Below are 22675 nucleotides of genomic sequence, written 5' to 3'. Positions count from 1 at the left end.
AAAAAAAAAAAGGACAGGGTTGGACACCTTCAATGCTGGTGAATAAAGGAAGGTGCTGGGAGAGTGGCACCCTCAGACAGCATGGAAGCTCCATGCCCCTTCCTACATACACTTCCCCATGCACCTCTTCCATCTGGATGTGCATCTGTAGCCTTTAATGAATTAGCAAACTGTGAGTGTTGTGCAGAGTTCTGTAAGGCACTCTAACAAGTTAACTGAACTCAAGAAGGCACAGGGGGGAGTCTTTGGAACCTCCAATCTGTAGTTAGTTGGTCAGAAATACAAGTGACAACCTGGGCTTGCAACTGGCATCAGAAATATGTGCATATGTGGGGGTAGGGGCTGGTTTTGTGGAACTAATCCCTTAACCTAGGAGATCTGATGCTAATTTCAGGTAGATAGCAGCAGAATTAGGTTAAATTGTAGGACACCTAGCTGCTGTCACAGAGGATTGCTTGGTGTGGAGGAAAGCTTCCACACATTTGGTGACTAGAAGTGTCAATAAAGTGTTTACGTAAAAGTAGAGACACACAGGGAAGAAACACACAGTAGGAAAGAACTGAATTCTTCCTGTATGGAAGAAAAAAACTGAGTTTTTCCTTTATGTAAGTGTATATTTTTTTCTTATATAGTGTTAAGGCTTTTTTCCCTCATTAAAATCAGTACAGGCTCAAAATTTTATAAAATTGTATACAAGAGAAGGTGGCATAGTCCCATAATCCCAACTCTCACGATATCTGCTACTAATCATTTGGAGTATATTCCACAAGATCATTTTCTCTATTCATCTAATTAATGCATATGTAGGAGCTATATAAATGTGTGTATGAGCCTGAATATATTTACGCATGTGCAAATGTTTCTATTGGATCAATTTTTAGAAGCAGAATGTTAGGTCACTGAGTATAGCACTTTAAATTGTAATAGCTATTGCCAAATTGCTTTCCAAGGATATTGTACCAATCTCTACCGACATACAGTATGTGATTAACAAATAAAATTTGCATAAATACAAATAGTCAAAAGACACACATAAACCAATACTTAATCCCATTTGTAAGGAAATCCAAATTAAACAAAAGCAGTATATTATTTTTATCCATCAACTTGGCATAAAAATGTAAAGACTAGTATTACATAACAGAGTGTGGGGACAGGAAAACAGGCTCTCTCACAGATTGCTGGAAGAGGGATAAACTGCTTTCTCCCTTCTGGTGGAACCCTGCTGGTTCAGCTTCTGCAGGGCATTTTGGCCATGTATGAACATTTTAATGTATATAGACTATGACCTGGCAATTCCACATTTATGACTGGATCCCACATCAGTAACTACACACGTGCCCAACAATTTACTTAGGGTAATGCACAGTACAGTCTTTAAAAAAAAGAGCAAATATTTGGAAACAGTCTAAATGTTTATCAATCAGAAATTAAATCAATTATGTTAAAACCATACAATGGAATATTTAGCAGTCATAAAAAAATGATGTTATGATATTCGTTTTAGTAGAAAAATGTCCATGATATGAAAAAATATAGAGAAAAATCCCATTTATATATATGTATACAAGCCACAGGAAAAATATCTTAAAATGTATTTCAGAATATCAATAGTAGTTATATATACATGGAGGAGTAACAGGTAAATTTTCATTATACATTTCTGTAATAGTTTTAAGCAGTATGCATGTGTTCACTTCTACATTAAAGAAAACATTAAGAACATTATCCTTTTAAGGAACTCACTGCTCTTAAAAGATTTATATGTATAATATTATCCTATTCACAACAGATTACTGTTTGTGGATTGTTACTGCAGGAGAGAAGCTAAGGCAAACACCAGTTAGACTTACATTTAACTATGAGAAGTAATATATCATCGAAACTTTATTCATCACATTTTAAAAAGATGTTTATAAAAGCATATTAAAACATTCAATTATGGTTTCGACTCTTATAGATTATATGTGGTAAAAAAAAATAATAAGAATTAAATAATTACCTCTCCTATGAAGACTACTATAACACAGTCCAACTTCTCTTCAGGATACAGATTATCAATAAGGGAATGAAGAGTTTCTATGAGGTAAGATTTAACTTCTCTCTTCACCGTGGGAATTCCCATTACTATTGACACTGAAAGAAAATAATGATAGTAATTATATAAAAAGATTTCACAAGACAGTATAGAGTAACACTGTATTTCAAAAGTGATTATACCCTCTCAAATTGATAGAAATAACTGAAAAATCAAAATGTACTACTCAATAATAATTGAGGAATCAAAATAAACCACAAAATAAACTACTTTACACAGAAAAATAATCGGAGGATATAAAGGGATACCCATAACAGTATAATCCTTTTTACAGGGCTTATCCATAAAATATGTCAAGGTACTGATAAAAATGAAGACATTAAACCTCATATTAAAAACAAATGACTATAAAGTGTAAACAAATATAAATTATACAACTACAAGAAACACTGAACACATCTTAAAAATTAACATCTCAGATACCATGTATATAATGCAATCAGAAGGACACAACATCCCTTCTGTGGTTTTCCTGCCAAAAATGCAAACTTCAACCTAACTATGAAGAAATATCAGACAAATCCACATTAGAGGGATAATCTACAAAATAATTGTCCAGGTACTCTCTGAAGCGTTAAGATCAGGAAAGACAAAGAAAGAACTGTCCAAGATGGCAGAAGACAAAGGAGACATGACAATTAAATGAAATATGGAATCCTGAGTTGGATCCTGGAACAGAAAAAGAAAAACAATGAAAAAAATGACAAAATCTGAATAGGATCTAAGGTGAGTCAATACTATAGCATCAATACAAAGTTCCTGGGTTTGATCATTATATTATGGTTACATAATTCGAACATTTAGGGGAACCAGGTGAGGTATATGAAAACACTGTGTATACTATTTGTGCAACTTCTTTTAAGTCTAAAATTACATCCAGTTTTACTATAATGCTTGTTTTTCCAATGCAAATTTTTTCCTGAGTGACTAATACATCAGGCAAATATCTGAGCATAATGTGGATTTCACATGTGTTTACATGCAATTTCTCCTCTGGGACAAGCATTCACTAGGTAAACAGAAAACTGCATCCACTTGAAATGAGTTAAAAAAACTGAACTAAGCAATGTAGAAATACATGAATGGTATATACCTCCAACCTCTACCAGCTGCCTCAGTTCACTGCATGCTAAGAACCACACCTATCCACAGCTGGTGTTGAAACTTCCACCAGATTGCATCACCTCTCAAAACCTTCCAAACTGCAACCCTTCTGAAACACATTTTAACAGGCAAACCTCAAGTATTATTCAAGGTAGAGTACTATATTGATTATAGCACTTTTGTATTAATAATTTAACATGTGTAAAACTGTGCTGTTTTTACTATGTTCTTATCTTTCTGTATGTGTAATTGACAAAGTTTCTAACTATGATACTAACTTCGTTTTTCTTCTTTTATTGCACAATTCAGCATAGCATAAATTTTAGGAATGCATATATTGTGTTACAATAGGACTGTATTTCTCAGAAAGGTTTTTTTTTGTTTTTTTTTTTTTTAAATAACACCTTTGAAAAAGCTTTAGTATCTTGGGGCACCTGGGTGGTTCAGTTGGTTAAGCATCCAAGTCTTGATTTCGGCTCAGGTCATGATCTTGCAGTTCATGGCATCAAACTCCACATCAGGCTTGGCACTGGCAGCGCAGAGCCTGCTTGGGATTCTCTCCCTCCCTGTCTCTCTCTCTGCCTCTCCCCAGGCTCACTTGTGCGCGCATGCTCTCTCTCTCTCTCAAAATAAATTTTTAAAAAAGCCTTAATATGCTGTTATACAACAGTAGAGATATATTTTACAAATATTAAAAATGCTTGTCTTAATAATGAAACAATTTATTGGAAATGCTAGAAAATACTTAGAAGTCATGAAATTCTAAAGTTAGAAGGAAGCTCGAAGATCATAGCTCAATGAATCTACCACCATGATTCTGCAAATAAGAATACTAAGATCCATAATTTGGCTATATACAAAAGAATGAAACTGGAACACTTTGTTACACTATACACAAAAATAAACTCAAAACGGATTAAACACCAAAATGTGGACATGAAACCATAAAAATCCTAGAAGAGAGCATTGGCAATAACTTCTCTGACATTGGCCAGAGCAACATTTTTCTAGCAATGTGTCTCCTGGGCAAGGGAACAAAAGCAAAAATTAACTACATCAAAATAAAAAGCTTCTGCACATCAAAGGAAAAACTACCAACAAAACTAAAAGACAACCTACTGAGTGGGAGAAGATAATTTACAAATAATATATATGATAAGGGTTAGTATCCAAAATATATAAAGAATAAACTAAACACCAGAAAAATGAATAATCCAATTAAAAAGTGGGCAGAAGATATGAACAAATATTTCTCCAAAGGGCACCTGGGTGGCTCAGTCAGTTAAGCATCTGACTTCAGCTCAGGTCATGATCTCACGGTTTGTGAGTTCAAGTCCTGCATTGGGTGAGTTTGAGCCCCACTCCTCTCTCTCCCCCCACCCATCTCTCTCTGCCCTTCATGGGATTCTCTCTCTCTCTCTCTCTCCCCTTACCTCCCTGCCTTTTGCTCATTTGTGCCCTCTCTCTCAAAAAAAGAAAAAAATGTCTCCAAAGGAGACATACAGATGGCCAACAGGTACATGAAAAGATGCTCAGCATCACTCATCATCAGGGAGATGCAAATCAATACCACAATGAGATAACACCTCATATCTGTTAGAATGGCTAAAATCAACCACAAAAGAAATAGCAGGTGTTGGCGAAGATATGGAGAAAAAAGGAGCCCTCATGTACTGTTCATGGAAATGCAAACTGGTACAGCCGCTGCAGAAAACAGTATGGAGATTCCTCAAAAAATTAAAAATAGAACTACCCTATGATCCAGTAATTGGACTATTTGGTATTTACCCAAAGAATATGAAGTCACTAATTCAAAAAGATATATGCATCCCTATGTTTATTGCAACATTATTTACAATAGCCAAATAACAGAAGCAGCCCAGTGTCCATAGATTGATGAAAGGATAAAGATGTGGTGTATATTTATACAATGGACTATTACTCAGCCATAAAAAGAACGCAATCTTGCCATTTGCAACAACATGGAAGGACCTAGAGAATATAATGTTCAGTGAAATAAGTCAGAGAAAGACAAATACCATATGATTTCACCCATGGGTATAATTTAAGAAATAAAACAAACAAAAAAAGAGATAAACCAAAAACAGATGGTTACCAGAAGGGAGGTGAGTGGGAGAATGAATGAAATAGGTGGTGAGGAATAAAGAGGACATTTACCATGATAAGCACTGAGTAATATATAAAAATCACTATATTGTCGGGGCGCCTGGGTGGCGCAGTCGGTTAAGCGTCCGACTTCAGCCAGGTCACGATCTCGCGGTCCGTGAGTTCGAGCCCCGCGTCGGGCTCTGGGCTGATGGCTCAGAGCCTGGAGCCTGTTTCCGATTCTGTGTCTCCCTCTCTCTCTGCCCCTCCCCCGTTCATGCTCTGTCTCTCTCTGTCCCAAAAATAAATAAACGTTGAAAAAAAAATTAAAAAAGAAAATCACTATATTGTATACCTGAAACTAATTTAACACTATATATTAACTATATTGGAATTAAAATTTAAAAAGAAATACCAACCCCCCTCAAAAAAAAAAGAATACTAAGATCCAAATGGTTTAAAAGATATCCCCAAAAATCTATGCCATAGTCTTCTCTTCCATTTTGAGATGAAGAGCTTCCAGGAGCTCAAGAGATCTGTCATATTGGGACTTCTGGGCAGTCCCATCTGGGAAGATGGCAGAGTAGGAAGATCCTGAGCTCATGTACACACTGAGACAAAAGCTACGTCAGTGCAACTAACTCTGAAAAAGACTCAAAGACTGGCAGAACAGACTTTCCAGTTAATCACAGAGAATGCCACATTGAAAAGCATAGGAGGGGTGGAAACGCACCTAGGAACCAAACCCCAGTAAGACTAACCCCAAACAGAAGGGAAAGGAGCAGAACCCATACCAAGCACCACAGGCAGGAACCCACACTGGAGAGACGGGTCCCCATAACATTTGGCTTTGAAAACCAGTGGGGCTTAACTTCCAGAGTTTTTATAATCAAGAGGTACTTAACTCCAGGTACTTTAAAACCAGGTGGTTTAGCTCCAGGAGAGCTGGAGATCAATAGGAAGCTAAGTCCCTACGCTTAAAGAGCCAGCATAACAACCCTGCAGAGACACTGCAAGGAAGCAGCAGTTTGAAAAGTGCCTAGGGTAACTCAGATTTTGCACTGCAGGGGAAGGAATCTCCAGGAGACTTCTCCCAGAACAGAAGTGCTAGCAAGTGCCATTCTTTTACCCCTGTCTCCCCCATTTTCCCTGCCTACATAGCTAGACACTTGCAGAAACCAGCACAAACACTCCCCACTTATCTTGCTAGTACCAAGTGCCCCACCTCTGCATTCCCCTTCAGAGGCACCCCATCCAACCCAACCCACTTAGCAGGCATCCCTCCAAAGCCACTTTTTTTTTTTTTTAACGTTTATTATTGAGAGACAGAAACAGAGCATGAACATGGGAGGGGCAGAGAGAGGAGGAGACACAGAATCTGAAGCAGGCTCCAGGCTCTGAGCTGTCAGCACAGAGCCTGATGCAGGGCTCGAACTCACAAACCACGAGATCATGACCTGAGCCAAAGTCGGATGCTTAATCGACTGAGCCACCCAAGGGCCCCTCCACTTCTGCCCCAATGCACCATGCAAGCAACCCTAGCAGGGACCAGAGCCGCTCCAAAGTGACTCCTGCCCTGGAGAGAGGGGGTTATAACCATACAAACCAGTGTGCTCACGGTCCCAGCAGCCAAACCTTATAGCTGACAGTACAGAGATAGTGCCCTGCGGTTCACTGCAACTGCAGTCCCACCACATGGACTTAATGGCAGGCACCTGGTCTGACTGCTGACCTACTACAAAAGCCCACTAAGAGCACAGACACTAAATCCTGCCCAATGTGCCCCAAATAGGTAAAGTGGGCCTTTGCCGTCAAATGGACTGAAGGCAAATGCAGCTCAGTCACACAGTAGGGCCTACACAGCCACACGGGAGATACCCCTGAAGTGCCTGGTTCCGGCAAACAGAGGTTATTGTGCTCCAAGGCACCACAGGACCTCTTCTTCATAAGGCTACTACTTGCAAGAGCAGGAAGATATAGCTGACTTCTCTAATAGGCAGAAACAAACACAGAGTTAGACAAAATGAAGAGATAGAGCAATATGGCCCAAATGAAAGAATAGGACAAAATCACAGCAAGAGAGCTAATTGAAATGGAGACAGGCAAATGCCTGATAAAGAATTCAAATTAATGGTCATAAAGATACTCATTGAACTTGAGAAAAGAGTGGAGGATCTCAGTAAGACCCTCAACAAAGATACAGAAAATATAAAAAAGAACCAGTCAGAGATAAAAAATTCAATATCTGAAGTACAAAATACACCAGAGTAAATCAGTAGCAGCATTAAGAAGGTAAAACCAAGCAGTGATCTGGAAGAGAGAGTAATGGAAAACATCCAAGCTGAACATGAAAAAGAAAATAAGAAAAATAAAAAATGAGAATAGGTTCAGGGAACTCAACGATATCATCAAGTGTAGTAACGTTCACATTACAGGGATCCCAGAAGGAGAGGGAAGGTGAAGAAAAGTTATTTGAAGAAATAATCACGCAAAATGTCCCTAATCTAGGGAAGGAATCAGACATCCAGACCCAGGAGGCACAGAGAGCCCCCAACAAAATTTACACAAGGAGTTCCACACCAAGACACATAATAATTAAAATGACAAAAAGGAGTGATAAAGGGAGAATTTTAATAGCAGCAAGAGAAAACCATTATATATAAGAGAAACCATATAAGTCTATCAGCTGATTTTAAAACAAACTCCTCAAGGCAGAAGGGAGTGGCATGATATATTCAAAATCCTGAAAGGATAAAATATGTAATCAAGAAATCTCTACTCAGCAAGGCAATCATTCAGAACAGAAAAAGAGATAATGAGTTTCCCAGATAAACAAAAGTTAAAGGAGTTCATCACCACTAAACCTGCCTTACAAAAAAAATGTTAAAGGTAATTCTTTGAGTAGAAAGAAAAAGCCATTAAGTGTAAGAAAATTATGAAAGGAAAACAGTTTCACAGGTAAATACAAAAATATAATAAAAGTAGTAGATAATCACTAATAAAACCAGTATGAAGGTTAAAGCACAAAGGCAGTAAAATTAATTATAACTATAAAAATCAGTCAAGAGAGTAATAGAATAAAAGTATGTATGACATCACATACATAATATGTAAGAATGGGGTAGCAAAAATTCAGTGCTTTTAAAATGGGTTCAAAAACTTAAGTAACCATCAATTTACTATAGACTGACATCCACATAAGATGTTCTAAATGAACCTAATGGTAACAAATAAAAAACCTATCACACACACACACCACACACGAGAGAGAGAGAGAGAGAGAGAGAGAGAGAGAGAGAGAGAGAGAGAGAAGGAATCCAAGTGTAACACTACAGAAATCCATCAAACCACAGAGGAAAAAACTAGAGCAGAAAAAACCAGAACTACAAAACAACCAGAAAACAAGTAACAAAATGGCAGTAAGTACAAACTTATCAATAACTACTTTAAATGTAAATGGACTAAATACTCCAATCAAAAGACGTAAAGTGACTGAACAGATAAAAAAAGCAAGACCCATCTATATGCTGCCTGTAAGAGACTCATTTCAGACTTAAAGACATGCAGATTGACAGTGAAGGGATGGAAAAACATTTATTACACAAATGGAAGTGAAAACAAAACTGGGAAAGTCATATTTAAATTAGACAAAACAGACTGTAAAACAGAGACTATAAAGAGACAAAGGACACTACATAATGACATAGGGAACAATCCAACAAAAGGATACAACAATTGTAAATATTTATGCATCCAACATGGAAGAACCTAAATACATAAAATAACTATTAACAGACATAAAGGAAGAAATTGACAGTACTATAATAATAGTAAGGGACACCCCATTTACAGTAATGGATAGATCATCCAGACAGAAAATCAACAAAGAAACAGTGGCTTTGAATGACATATTAGATATATTCAGAACATTCAATCCAAAAACAGAAGACTACACATTCTTTTCAAGGGGATACGGAACATTCTCCATAATATACCATATGTTTAGACCATAAAACATGTCTCAATAAATTCAAAAAGACTGAAATCATGTCACCCATCTTTTCTAACCACAATAGTATGAAACTAGAAATCAATTACAAGAAAAAATCTGTAAAGAATACAAATACATTGAGTATAAATAACAAGCTACTGAACAATGAATGATTCAACCAAAAAATCAAAGAGGAAATAAAAAAAATACATAGAGAACATGAAAATGAAAACACAACAGTCCAAAATCTTTGGGAAACAGCAAAAGCTGCTCCAAAAGAAAAGCTTATAGCAACACAAGGCTACCTCAAGAAACAAGACAAATCTCAAGTAAACAAATTAACCTAACACTCAAAGGAGCTAGAAAAAGAACAAACAAGGTCCAATGCCAGTAGTATAAAGGAAATAATAAAGATTAGATCAGAAATAACTCAGAGACTTTAAAAACAACAGGACAGATCAATCAAACCAGGAGCTGGTTCTTGCAAAAGATCAAGAAAATTAATATACCTTTAGTCAGACTCATCAAGAGAGAGACTCCAATAAATAAAATTAGACTCCAATAAATTAAAATTAAAACAAAGGAGAAATAACAACATCACAGAAATAAAAAGGTTTATAAGAGTATTATGAAAAATTATATGCCAACAAATTGGACAAGCTAGGAGAAATGGATAAATTCCTTCCAAAACTGAATCAGAAAGAAAGAAAATTTGAACATACTGATTACTGGCAGTAAAACTGAATCAGTAATGAAAAAAAAACCTCCCCTAAAACATAAGTCCAGGACCAGATGGGTTTCCAGGTGAATTCTACCAAATATTTAAAGAAAAGTTAATACCTATTCTTCTCAATTTATCCAAAAAAAAATAGAAGAGGAAGGAAAGCTTCCAAATTCATTCTACTATGAGTCCAGCATTACTGTCATACCAAAACCAGATAAAGACACTACAAAAAAAGAAAACTAAAACCCAGTATCTCTAATGAACATAGATGAAAAAATCCTCAACAAAATATTAGCAAACTGAATCTAACAATAAATAAAAAAATCATTCACCACAATCATGGGGAATTTATTCCAGGGATGCAAAGGTGGTTCAAAATATTCATAAACCTATCAACATGATAGATCATATTAACAAAAGAAAAGATTAAAAACCATATAATCATCTCAATAGATGAAAAAAAAGCATTTGACAAAATCCAGTATCTGTTATGATAAAAACTCAACAATGGGGATCCTGGGTGACTCGGTTGTTAAGCACCCAACTTCGTCTCAGGTCATGATCTCATGGTGCATGAGTTTGAGCCCCGTGTCTGGCTCTGTGCTGACAGCACAGAGCCTGAAGCCCACTTTGAGTTCTGTGTCTCCCTCACTCTCTGCCCCTCCCCTGCTCATACTCTCTCTCTCAAAAATAAACATTAAAAAAAAAAAAACCTCAACAAAGTAGGTTTAGATGGAACATATCACAACATAATAAACACCATATATGAAAAACCCACAGTTAGCACCACACCCAATGGTGAAACATTGAAAGATACTCTCTAAAATCAGGAACAAGACAAGGATGTCCACTCTCACCACTATTATTCAACCCAGTATTGGAAGTCTTAGCTGCAGCAATCAAACAAGAATAAGAAATAAAAGGCATCCAAATTGGTAAGGAAGAAGGAAAACTTTTACTATGTGCAGATGACATATTATACATAGAAAACTAAAGACTCAACCAAAAAACTACTAGAATTGCCAAATGAATTTGGTAAAGTCACAGTATACAAAATATAAGGAAATCAGTTGTATTTCTATATACTAACAGCAGAAAAAGAAATCAGGGTGTGCCTGGGTGGGTCAGTCAGTTGAGTGTCTGAATCTTAATTTTGGCTCAGGTAACGATCCCAAGGTTGTAGGATCAAGCCCCATGTCAGGCTCTATGCTGAGCGTGGAGTCTGCTTGAGATTCTCTCTGTCCCTCTCTCTCCCTCTGTCACTGTCCTCTGCTCGTGAATGCTCTCTCTAAAATTAATTAGTTAATTAATTAAAAAAATGAAATTTAAAAAAGAGAAATTAAGAAAATCCCATTTACAATTGCACCAAAAAGAATAAAATACTGAGGAATACACTTAACAAGGAGGTGAAAGACTACTCTGAAAACTAAAAACCAATTATGAAAGGAAGAACTGAAGATGACAAAAATGGAAACATATTCCATGCTCATGGATTACAAGAATCCACACTGCTAAAATGTTTATACTACCCAAAGCAATCTACAGAGTCCATGCAATTTGTATCAAACTAACAACAGCATTTTTCACAGAACTAAAACAAAGAATTCTAAAGTTTGTATGGAACTACAAAAGACCCTAAATAGGCAAAAGAACCCTGAGAATGAACAAAACTGGAGGTATCACAATCCCACATTTCAAGATATACTCAAAGCTATCCTTATCAAAATAGTGTGGGTACTGGCACAAAAACTGACACAAAGACCAATGGAACAGAATAGAGAACCTAGAAATAAACCCACACTTATATGGTCAATTAATCTATGACAAACGAGGCAATATACAATAGGAATGGCACCTGGCTGGCTCAGTCAGTTAAGCATCCAACTCTTAATTTCAGCTCAGGTCATGATCCCAGGATCGTGGGATCCAAGCCCACTGTAGGGCCCACTACTGAGCGAGGACTGTTTAAGATTTTTTCTCTCTCTCCCCCCCCCGTCCCTCTCCTATGCTCTTGCTCTCTCTCTCTCTCTCTCTCTCTCTCAAATTAAAATAAGTTTTTTTAATTAAAAAAAAAAAACAGAATATGCAATGAGAGAGAGAGTCTCTTCAGTAAACACTGTTGGGAAAACTGGACAGCTACATGCAAAAGAATGAAACTGGACCACTTTCTTATACCATACACAAAAATGAATTCAAAATGGATTAAAGACCTGTGAGACATGAAACTATAAAACTCCTGAAAGAAAAGATAGGCAGTAGTAACCTCTTGGACACTGGTCTTAACATTTTTATGGGTCTGTATCCTCAGGCGAGGGAAACAAAGGCAAAAATAAACTATTGAGACTATACAAAAAATAAAAAGCTTTTGCACAGCAAAGGAAACAATCAACAAAATAAAAAGACAATGCAGTGTATGGGAGAAGATAGTTTTGGAAATGATATATCCAGTAAGTGGTTCATAATCTAAAATATATAAAGAACTTCCTACAACTGAACACCAAAAAACCCCACAAATAATCTAATTAAAAAGTGGGCAGAGGACCTGAGAAGACATTTTTCCAAAGAGGACATACATGTCCAAGAGACATAAAAAGATGTTCAACATCATTCATTATAAGAGAAATGCAAATCAAAACCACAACGAGGTATTACCTCATACTTCTAGAATGGCCAAAATCAAAAAGACAAAAAAATAGCAAGTGTTGGCAGGGATATACAGAAAGACAAACCCTCATGCACTGTTTGTGGGAATGCAAGCTGGTGCAGCCACTGTGGAAAACAGGATGGAGGTTCCTCAAAAAATTAATAATAGAACTACCATATGATCCAGTAATTCCACTACTGGGTACCCAAAGAAAAGGAAAACACTAATTCAAAAATATATATGCACTCCTACATTTAATGCAGCATTATTTACAATAGCCAAGATATGGAAGCAATCTAAGTTTCTATCCATAAATGAATGGATAAGGAAGATGCAGTATATAAATACAATGGAATATTACTCGGCCATAAAAAGAACAAGATCTTGCCATTTGCAACAACATGGATGTACCTAGAAGGTTAACGGTAAGTGAAATAAGTCAGACAAAGACAAATAACATATGCACTCACATGTGCAATTTAAGAAAACAAAACAGGGGCGCCTGGGTGGCGCAGTCGGTTAAGCGTCCGACTTCAGCCAGGTCACGATCTCGCGGTCCGTGAGTTCGAGCCCCGCGTCAGGCTCCGGGCTGATGGCTCGGAGCCTGGAGCCTGTTTCCGATTCTGTGTCTCCCTCTCACTCTGCCCCTCCCCCGTTCATGCTCTGTCTCTCTCTGTCCCAAAAATAAATAAACATTGAAAAAAAAAATTTTTTAAAAAAAAAAAGAAAAAAAAAAAGAAAACAAAACAAAACAAGACAAAAAAATGGACTCTTCAATACAGAGAGTAAGCTGGTGGTTGCCAAACAGGAGGTGGGTGAGGGGATGAGTAAAACAGATCAAGAGGATTAAGAGTACACTTATGATGAGCACTGAGTAATGTATAGAATTATTAAATCTTTGTACTGTACACCTGAAATTTATACTTCAATTTTAAAATTAAATTAATTAAATAAAATAAAACTATTTAAAAAAGAGATTTGCCCTATTTGTTCCAAACATTCTTACTGAACACCTATCAAATGCAAGACATTATTCTAGGTGATAGGCATAATAGTGAACGAGGTTCCTGCCCTCAGGGAATTTACATTCTAGAAAAGGGGAAAAGATAAATAATATAATCTTAGAGGGTGATATGTACCATACAAATTAAAATATGGCAATATTAAAAAGAGTGGGTGGGGAACAGGGGAAGAGACAGGTATCTCTATAGTGAGGTAATGGAAGGCCTCTCTTATGTCAACATAACTGATAACTAATGATGAGAAAGAGCAGAGGAAGAAGACTCCAGAAGAAAAAACAGCAAGGCGTCAAAGAAAGAATGATCTTAACAGAGTGAAGAAATAGAACAGAATGTATTGAAAGCAGAATGAGCCTAGATTCAGAGAATTAGTTAGAGTCTTAACTGAGTATAAGAGAGAGCCATTGTAAAGTTGTAAGTAGGGGAGTGACATTTTCCAATTTTTAATTTTAAAAGACTACCAAATTTTGTGGCAAACAGATACAAAAGCATTCAGAGTAAAAGCATTTTGGGAAGTTAGGTGGTCTGCAGGGAACGAGGGTGGCTCAGTCGGTTAAGCATTCAACTCTTGATTTTGGCTCAGGTCATCATCTCACAGTTCGTGAGATCTAGCCCTGTGTCTGACTCTGCACCTGTCAGTGAAGAGCCTGCTTAATACTCATTCTCCCTCTCTCTGCCTCTCCCCAGCTCACTGCATACACACTCTCTCTTCCTCAAAATAAATAAATAAATAAAACTTTTAAGTATTTTATTTTTATTATTTTTAAAATGTTTATTTATTTTTGAGAGAGAGAGAGAGAGAGAACGTGCAAGCAGGGGAGGGGAGAGAGAGAGGGAAATACAGAATCTGAAGCAGGCGCCAGTCTCTGAGCTATCAGTACAGAGCCCAATGCGGGGCTCAAACTCACAAAATGTGAGATCATGACCTGAGCCAAAGTTGGGCACTTACCGACTGAGCCACCCAGGTGCCCCCAAAAAACTTCTTAAAAAAAGAAGTTAGATGGTCTGAAATAGGGTCTGGAAAAGGGGATGAGTGGATGAATTTGGGATATATTTTGGAGACAGTTACCAATAGGGCTTAAGACTAGAGAAAATAAGAAAGAGGAATAACTGTGACCTGATTAAATGGATGAGAACACCACAACTGAGGAGGAAAGTGTTCTAAATCAAGATTTCTGTTTTATTCTGAGATTCCTACAGGCAGGATGAGTTACCCTGGAAGCAGATTCCCATATACAGTGGACTCTTGAACGTGGGTTTGAACTGTGCAGGTGCACTTATAAGTGGACTTTTCTCAGTAAATACAGTCCAGCACTATAAATGTATTTTCTCTGCTTTATGATTTTCTTAACATTTTCTTTTTTCTTGCTTACTTTATGGTAAGAATACAGTATGTGATACACATAATAAAAAATAGGTATGTTAAGCAACAGTTTATGTTACTGGTAATGCTTAATGGTCAACAGGCCATTAGCAGTTAAGTTTTGGGGGAGTCAAAGTTATACATGCATTTTTGACTGTGCAGTATGAGGGGGTGGTCAGTGCCTCTAACCTCACATGGTTCTAAGGTCAACTTTACCTCAGAATTTAAATTAAAAATATTTTAAGTGTTTAGAATACAGGCTAAAAATGTAACAACTGTCCTGTGAAGCATTCCAAAGAAATGTTAGTTCATACAGAGTTCAAAGACTTTGTTTATGGAAAAATAAAATACATACTGACCCAGAGCATGCAAACAAAAATGATATAAAATAATAATGCAAACTCTATCCCTATCATGGTCTTGAGTTGTTTTGTTTCTGTTTTAAGTTTAAAAGGCATGTGTAGAGAAGAAACCATTTCTCCCTAAATATACTGTCTGAGATCCGAAATGTAAATTCTTTAGTTTAAAACCAAGGCACTCAAGATATCCAAAAGCAATAAAAATGAAAATACTAGGGGCATCTGGGTGGTTTAGTCACTTAAGCGTCTGACTCTTGATTTTGGCTCGGGTCATGATCTTACAGTTAGTGAGTTCGAGCCCCGTATTGGTCTCCACGCTGACAGCATGGAGCCTGCTTAGGATTCTCTCCCTCTCTCTCTTAAAATAAGTAAACTTGAAAAACTTTTAGTTAAAAAAAAATTAAAATACTAATTCCAGCTAAACCTACAGAATTAAAGGTATTCAGGTTTGTGGTAATTCACAAAATTACCACAAAATTTTTTTTTCATGCCTTCTGGACCAAGGTAAGATTGCCCTTTCTGGTCCACTTGTTCTTCTAGACCACAACATACTTTTATGGTTTATAATCTAGAAAATGTATGTATTCTAAGGCAGGAGAGTTCAGAATAAATATATCAGCAATCTGAACAAAATGGCTATATCATCCTTTTAGGGAGAAGCAAGGTGGACCAAGGAACCCAACAGAAATAGAGCCAAAAGGTTGAACTCAGTGCTTTGTTCCACTTATTAACTGTCCAATATTTCCTATTCAATTGTGCAGTATCTGTGATACATCTATTATGTACTAGACAATCTAAAATACAGTTGTAAAATAGGACAGAGCTATCAACTGTTGTTATTTTGGTTTTCTTCAACCTTCCTGATAAGTTTTCAAATTCTAGTCCTTCCTTTAAAATTAAGAAAAATTGTGGGGTGCCTGGGTGGCTCAGTTGGTTAAGAATCCGATTTCAGCTCGGGTCATGATCTCACATTCATGAGATCGAGCCCCACATTGAGCTATGAACTGACAGTGTGGAGCCTGCTTGGGATTCTCTCTCACCCTCTCTCCCTGCTCCTGTCCCACCCCCAAAATAAATAAATACACTTAAAAAAAATCTTTAAAATCAAGAAACATTTAGGAACAATCTTAATTTTGGATCCTCCATCTTCAATCACTACTCTACCTTCTATTATAACTAAATTATTCTCTTTTTAAAATATTGGTTGTTAGTCAAGTATTTTTAGCCTATCATGTGTCCTTAGGTTTTCATCTTAGTCATTTATTTCTCATTCCTTTCCCTATATTCCGTGACAATATACTTTATCTCTACTGCCTAGTTGTACCTTCTTCATCTTCCTTGGCCTTATCTTCCTCTTTCCTGAAAATTAACTCTGAAAAACCTTCAAGGCTCAGTCTTAGGCCCTATCCATCCCTGTATCTTCAATCAGTTATTCGCAAATGATGAGCCATAAAATTAAATCTAACTCAGATCTCGAGTCCCTGATCTAAATATCCAACTGACTACCCTCCACAATCACCTCCTGCCTTAACATATCCAGGTTCAAGTTATGATCTCAAAAACCAATGCTGCAAAATATTTTCTATTGTCCCCTATCTCAGTGAAGAGTGGCCACCATCCACCCAGTTACATGATCTAGAAACCTAAGACTTCATCCTTCACCACATCCTTTACCTCTGTCCATCATTATGTGCTCCCATTATATGTCCCCATACATTTCAAACAACTCCTACATCCATCTTCTTGTTTCCATCTCCACTATTATCACTATTACCTAGTCCACGCCTATCCTTTTTCAAGGGGATCAGTACAGTAGCCTCTTATTGGGGCCTTTCAAATCTACTCTCCTTCCCACAAATTCAGTCACTCTTCCCACTGCAGCAAATGTGGTCTCTTAAAAATTTAAATCTTTTTTTTTTTAATTTGAGAGAGACATGTGTGCACACACACATACGTGTGAGTGGGGGAGGGGGGAGGGAGAGAGAAGTTTGGGGGGGGCGGAGATCCCAAGCAGGCTCCACACTCAGTGTGAAGCCTGGCAAGGGGCTCAATCCCACAACCCCGGGATCATGACCTGAGCCAAAATTAAGAGACCGACACTCAAATGACTGGCCACCTAGGTGCTCCTGCAAAATTTAAATCTTATAAAGTTATCCTAAGTAAGTCTTGCTTAAGACCCTTCAGGGGCTTCTTAACTTTTTTAAGTTTATTTATTTTGAGAGAGAGAATGAGAACACAAACAGGAAAGGAACAGAGAAAGAAGGAAAGAGAATCCCAAGCAGGCTCCATCCACACTGTCAGCACAGAGTCCGCTGTGGGACTCAAATTCACTAATGGTGAGATCATGACCTGAACCAAAATCAAGAGTTGGATGCTTAACCAACTGAGCCACTGAGGCGCAGGGGGGTTCTTTCTGCTCTTGGGTAGGATAAAAGTCCAAATCCAATAAAAGGTCTGCAGGTTCCTGCACTGTCTGGCTCCAATGCATCTCTAGTCTCATCTTATTCCATATTTCCCCCTCACTCTACACTTCATTTATAGCGACCTCCTTTCATTTTCTAGAACATTCCACACATGCTCCTTTCCATCACAGGGCTTTTGTGATGCTCTTCTCCTTTTCTGGAATACTTTATTCTCCCATGTGGCAGCCATAATAATGCCCCCCACCATGTCCATGTCCTAATTCCTAGAATTTGTGAATATATTACCTAACATGCCAAAAGGGACTTTGTGGATGTGATTAAGGATTTTGAGATTGGAAGATTATCCTGGATTACCCAGGTGAACCTAATGAATTCACAAGAGTCCTTATGAGAGGAAGGTAGGAGAGTCTGTGAGAGAAGGAGATGTGACAATGTAAGTAAAAGGTCAGGGTCACAGAGAGATCTGCAGATAAAGCAAGGGGCACTAATGAAGGTAGGTAGTCAGCCTCTAGAAGCTGGAAAAGGAAAGGAGGTGGACTGTCCCTTAAAGCAACAGAAGGAACACACCCTAGTCAACACACCGATTTTAGGACTTCTGGCCACCAAAACTATAAGATAATAAACTTACGTTGTTTTAAGTCACTGGGTTTGTGGAAATTTTTACAGCAGAATTAAGCAACTAAGAAACCTACCTTCACCACTGAATGACATATTTCACTGATTTCAGGTCAAATGCCTTTTTAAGACTCCCCTGAAATCCTTAATTGAGGCAAATCCCCCTTTTATACATTATCAAGGTATCCTTTTAACTGTATAATTATTTACATAATTGATTATTTGACTCATGCATTCTCCCTTATTTAGATTGAAGCTCCACAACACTAGGAACTCCATCTAATTTTGTGTACCTAAGTACCTGGCAAAGTACCTGGCACATAGCAAGTACTCATGGATTTTTTAACCTGCTGTCCTCTACCCATCAGTAATGCCATTTTGGTAGGTAACCTATGGAGGGTCTTTTCTCAGCCATCTTGCTTGGCACTAAATGGGCCCTAAATCTGAAGAGCAGGGAGTTTCTTCAACTCAAAGAAATTTTCTTCTATTACATATTTGCTTATTTCCTCTCTTCAGTCCCTTTGTTCTCTACTTCTGAAATTTCTATTAGATGGATTATTAGAACTTTTGTATACCCCAATTCTTTGTGCCCTTTATGCAGCATTCCAGAACTACAATTTTTCAACTTTCAGACTGCTAATCTGATCTTCAGCTGTATCTACTCTGCTTATCAGTCCATTTATATGTAAATTTTATATATAATCAATGAAATCAGAACACAGAGATTTCCAATAGATACTTTTACAACAGTCAGTTATGAACTAGCTTCTCATCCTTCTAAAATATATTATGTTTAATTTCTAAATTATATTGCGCTTGTTCTGCAAATTCAATTTCCTTTGAGTATTAAGTCATTCACGATGTGGGTTTCCTTAAATATTTTGTAATGCTAGTTGTACAATATGCCCTTTTACCTATCTGCACACACTGTATCTACTTATTGCAGCCTCCTCTGCAAATTTTGTGGGAGGATCTAGATGTGGTTTGGGTAGGGTGGGCTGGCAGTTTTTTTGTTCTTCACTAGGAATTCCAGCCCCTCTTTAGACAGTCAGTAGCTTTCCTGGAGCACTCTTCTCCCTGGAGCACTTAGGAAGACTTAGCTGGTCTGAGTGCTGTTCATTAATCAGCCTGACCAGTGAAGAACAGAATTTGTAGCAAGAAGCAGTTTTTCTTTGATCTAAAAAAACAGAAGTTCTTAATATAAAGTCCCTAAAAAAGTTTTGGGAGTTCTACAAAATCCCAGAAATTACATACAAAATTACTTTTCTTATGTGCATTTTTCTAAGTAGAAGGTTTATAGCTTTCCTACAATATCCAAAGGGTTCTGTGACTCTAAAAATGTTAAGAACCAATGCTTAAGGATTTAGGAAGATTTTTAACATAAATCTGAGGGTTTTCTTGTTTTTATTTTCAAGTTTTCTGTGTTTTCTTCCTCCCAAAAATAGTGCTAGCTTAGTAAGAATGTTAACTAGTGGAGCTGCTTGACCAAGATTTCATTATATTTATATATGTTATGATAAAGTCATAAACAAATGGGATGGAACCATCTTCAAAAAGGATAAGAGAGAATGTTATATTCACAAAATAACAATGAGCTACTGCAGGAGAACTTATCAGAGGTTCTTTTTTTTTAATATTTATTTATTTTTGTGACCCAGTATGTGATCTATCTTGGAGAATGTTCCATGTGCACTCGAGAAGAAAGTATATTCTGTTGCTTTGGTATGCAGAGTTCTAAATATATCTGTCAAGTCCATCTGGTCCAATGTATCATTCAGGGCCCTTGTTTCTTTATTGATCCTGTGTCTAGATGATCTATCTATTGTTTAAGTGGAGTATTAAAGTCCCCTGCAATCACCACATTCTTATCAATAAGGTTGCTTATGTTTGTGATTGTTTTATATATTTGGGGGCTCCTGTATTTGGCGCATAGACATTTACAATTGTTAGCTCTTCCTGATAGATAGACCCTGTAATTATTATATAATGCCCTTCTTCATCTCTTGTTACAGCCTTTAATTTAAAGTCTAGTTTGTCTGATGTAAGTATGGCTACTCCAGCTTTCTTTTGACTTCCAGTAGCATGATAGATAGTTCTCCCTCCCCTGACTTTCAATCTGAAGGTGTCCTCAGGTCTAAAATGAGACTCTTGTAGACAGCAAATAGATGGGTCTTGTTTTTTTTATCCATTCTGATACCCTATGTCTTTTGGTTGGAACATTTAGTCCATTTACATTCAGTGTTACTATTGAAAGATATGGGTTTAGAGTCATTGTCTGTAGGTTTCATGCTTGCAGTGATGTCTCTGGTACTTTGTGGTCCTTGCAACATTTCACTCACAGAATCCCCCTTAGGATCTCTTGTAGGGCTGGTTTAGTGGTGATGAATTCCTTCAGCTTTTGTTTGTTTGGGAAGACCTTCCTCTCTCCTTCTATTCTGAATGACAGACTTGCTGGATAAAGGATTCTTGGCTGCATATTTTTTCTGTTCATCACATTGAAGATTTCCTGCCATTCCTTTCTGGCCTGCCAAGTTTCAGAAGATAGATCGTCACTAGTCTTATCAGTCTCCCTTTATATGTTAGAGCGTGTTTATCCCTAGCTGCTTTCAGAATTTTCTGTTTATCCTTGTATTTTGCCAGTTTCACTATGATATGTCACGCGGAAGATCAATTCAAGTTACATCTGAAGGGAGTTCTCTGTGCCTCTTGGATTTCATTGCCTGTTTCCTTCCCCAGATCAGGGAAGTTCTCAACTATGATTTGTTCAAGTACACCTTCAGCCCCTTTCTCTCTCTCTTCCTCTTCTGGAATCCCTATTATATGGATATTGTTGTACTTGATTGCATCACTTAGTTCTCTAATTCTCCCCTCATACTCCTGGATTTTTTATCTTTTTCTCAGCTTCCTCTTTTTCCATAATTTTATCTTCTAATTCACCTATTCTCTCCTCTGCCTCTTCAATCCGAGCTGCAGTCGCCTCCATTGTATTTTGCACCTCATTTAGAGCATTTTTTAGCTCCTCATGACTGTTTCTTAGTCCCTTGATCTCTGTAGTAATAGATTCTCTGCTGTCCTCTATACGTTTTTCAAGCCCAGCGATTAATTTTATGACTATTATTCTAAATTCATGGTCCGTTATATTGCTTAAATCGTTTTTGATCAATTCGTTAGCTGTCGCTACTTCCTGGAGTTTCTTTTGAGGAGAATTCTTCTGTTTCGTCATTTTGGATAGTCCCTGGAGTGCGTGGAACTGCAGGACACTTCCCCTGTGCCGTCTGGAGTAACTTGTGTTGGTGGGCGGGGCTGCAGTCAGACCTAATATCTGCCCCCAGCCCACCACTGGGGCCAGAGTCAGACTGGTGTGTACCTTATCTTCCCCTCTCCCAGGGGTAGGACTCACTCTGATGTGGTGTGGCCCCTGTCTGGGCTACCTGCACACTGCCAGGCTTGTGGTGCTGCTTTGATGGGATCTGGCCTATTAGCCAGGGTGGATCCGAAGGTGCACAGGGGCGGGAGGGGCAGGCTTAGCTCGCTTTGCCATCGGTGGTCCCCTGTGGGAGGGGCCCTGCAGCACCAGGAGGGAGGCAGAACTGTCGGAGGGATGGATCCACAGAAGCACAGCGTTGGGTATTTGCGCAGTGCAAGCAAGTTCAGTGACGGGAACTTGTTCCCTTTGGGATTTTGGCTGGGGGATGGGAGAGGGAGATGGCACTGGCCAGCACCTTTGTTCCCCACCGAGCTGAGCTCTGTCTTCCAGGGCTCAACACCTCTCCCTCCCGGTGTCCTCCTGCCCTCCTGCTCTCCAAGCAGAGCTGCTGACTTTTAACATTCCAGATGTTAAGTCCCGCTGGCTGTCAGAACTCACACAGTCTGGCCCCTCTAATTTTGTAAGCCAAACTCAGGGGCTCTGCCTTGTTGGGCAGGCTTCCCCTCCACCCTGTTTATTTATTTTTGAGAGACAGAGAGAGAGAGAGAGAGAGAGAGGGCAGGGGAGGAGCAGGGAGAGAGGGAGACACAGAATGTGAAGCCGGCTCCAGGCTGTGAGCTGTCAGCACAGAGCCCAATGAGGGGCTTGAACTCACGAGTAGTCTCAAGATCATGACCTGAGCTGAAGTCAGGCGTTTAACCAACTGAGCCACCCAGGAGTCCCTCCTTGAACCTATTAGAGGTTCTAAAGTCTTAAATGACTTTAAAAATACTCGCACTTTCTTTTCATTTGATATTCTTAT

General features: G+C 38.0%; 1 protein-coding gene across 4 annotated transcripts in view; it reads right to left on the bottom strand.

Moving 5' to 3' along the window:
* MGAT4A (alpha-1,3-mannosyl-glycoprotein 4-beta-N-acetylglucosaminyltransferase A) overlaps window positions 1-22675 on the bottom strand; it is a 122997-nt gene that overhangs the window by 53322 nt on the left and 47000 nt on the right. For all 4 annotated transcript variants that reach the window (XM_030310436.1, XM_030310437.1, XM_030310438.1 and 1 more), the window contains exon 5: window positions 2003-2136. In XM_030310436.1, coding sequence (XP_030166296.1) covers window positions 2003-2136 — 134 coding nt within the window. The remainder of the gene's footprint in view (window positions 1-2002; window positions 2137-22675) is intronic.

The sequence above is a fragment of the Lynx canadensis genome, chromosome A3 (assembly GCF_007474595.2).
Source record: "Lynx canadensis isolate LIC74 chromosome A3, mLynCan4.pri.v2, whole genome shotgun sequence".
In the NCBI taxonomy this organism is placed as follows: domain Eukaryota; kingdom Metazoa; phylum Chordata; class Mammalia; order Carnivora; family Felidae; genus Lynx; species Lynx canadensis.
This window is presented reverse-complemented; position numbering and strand designations above follow the sequence as displayed.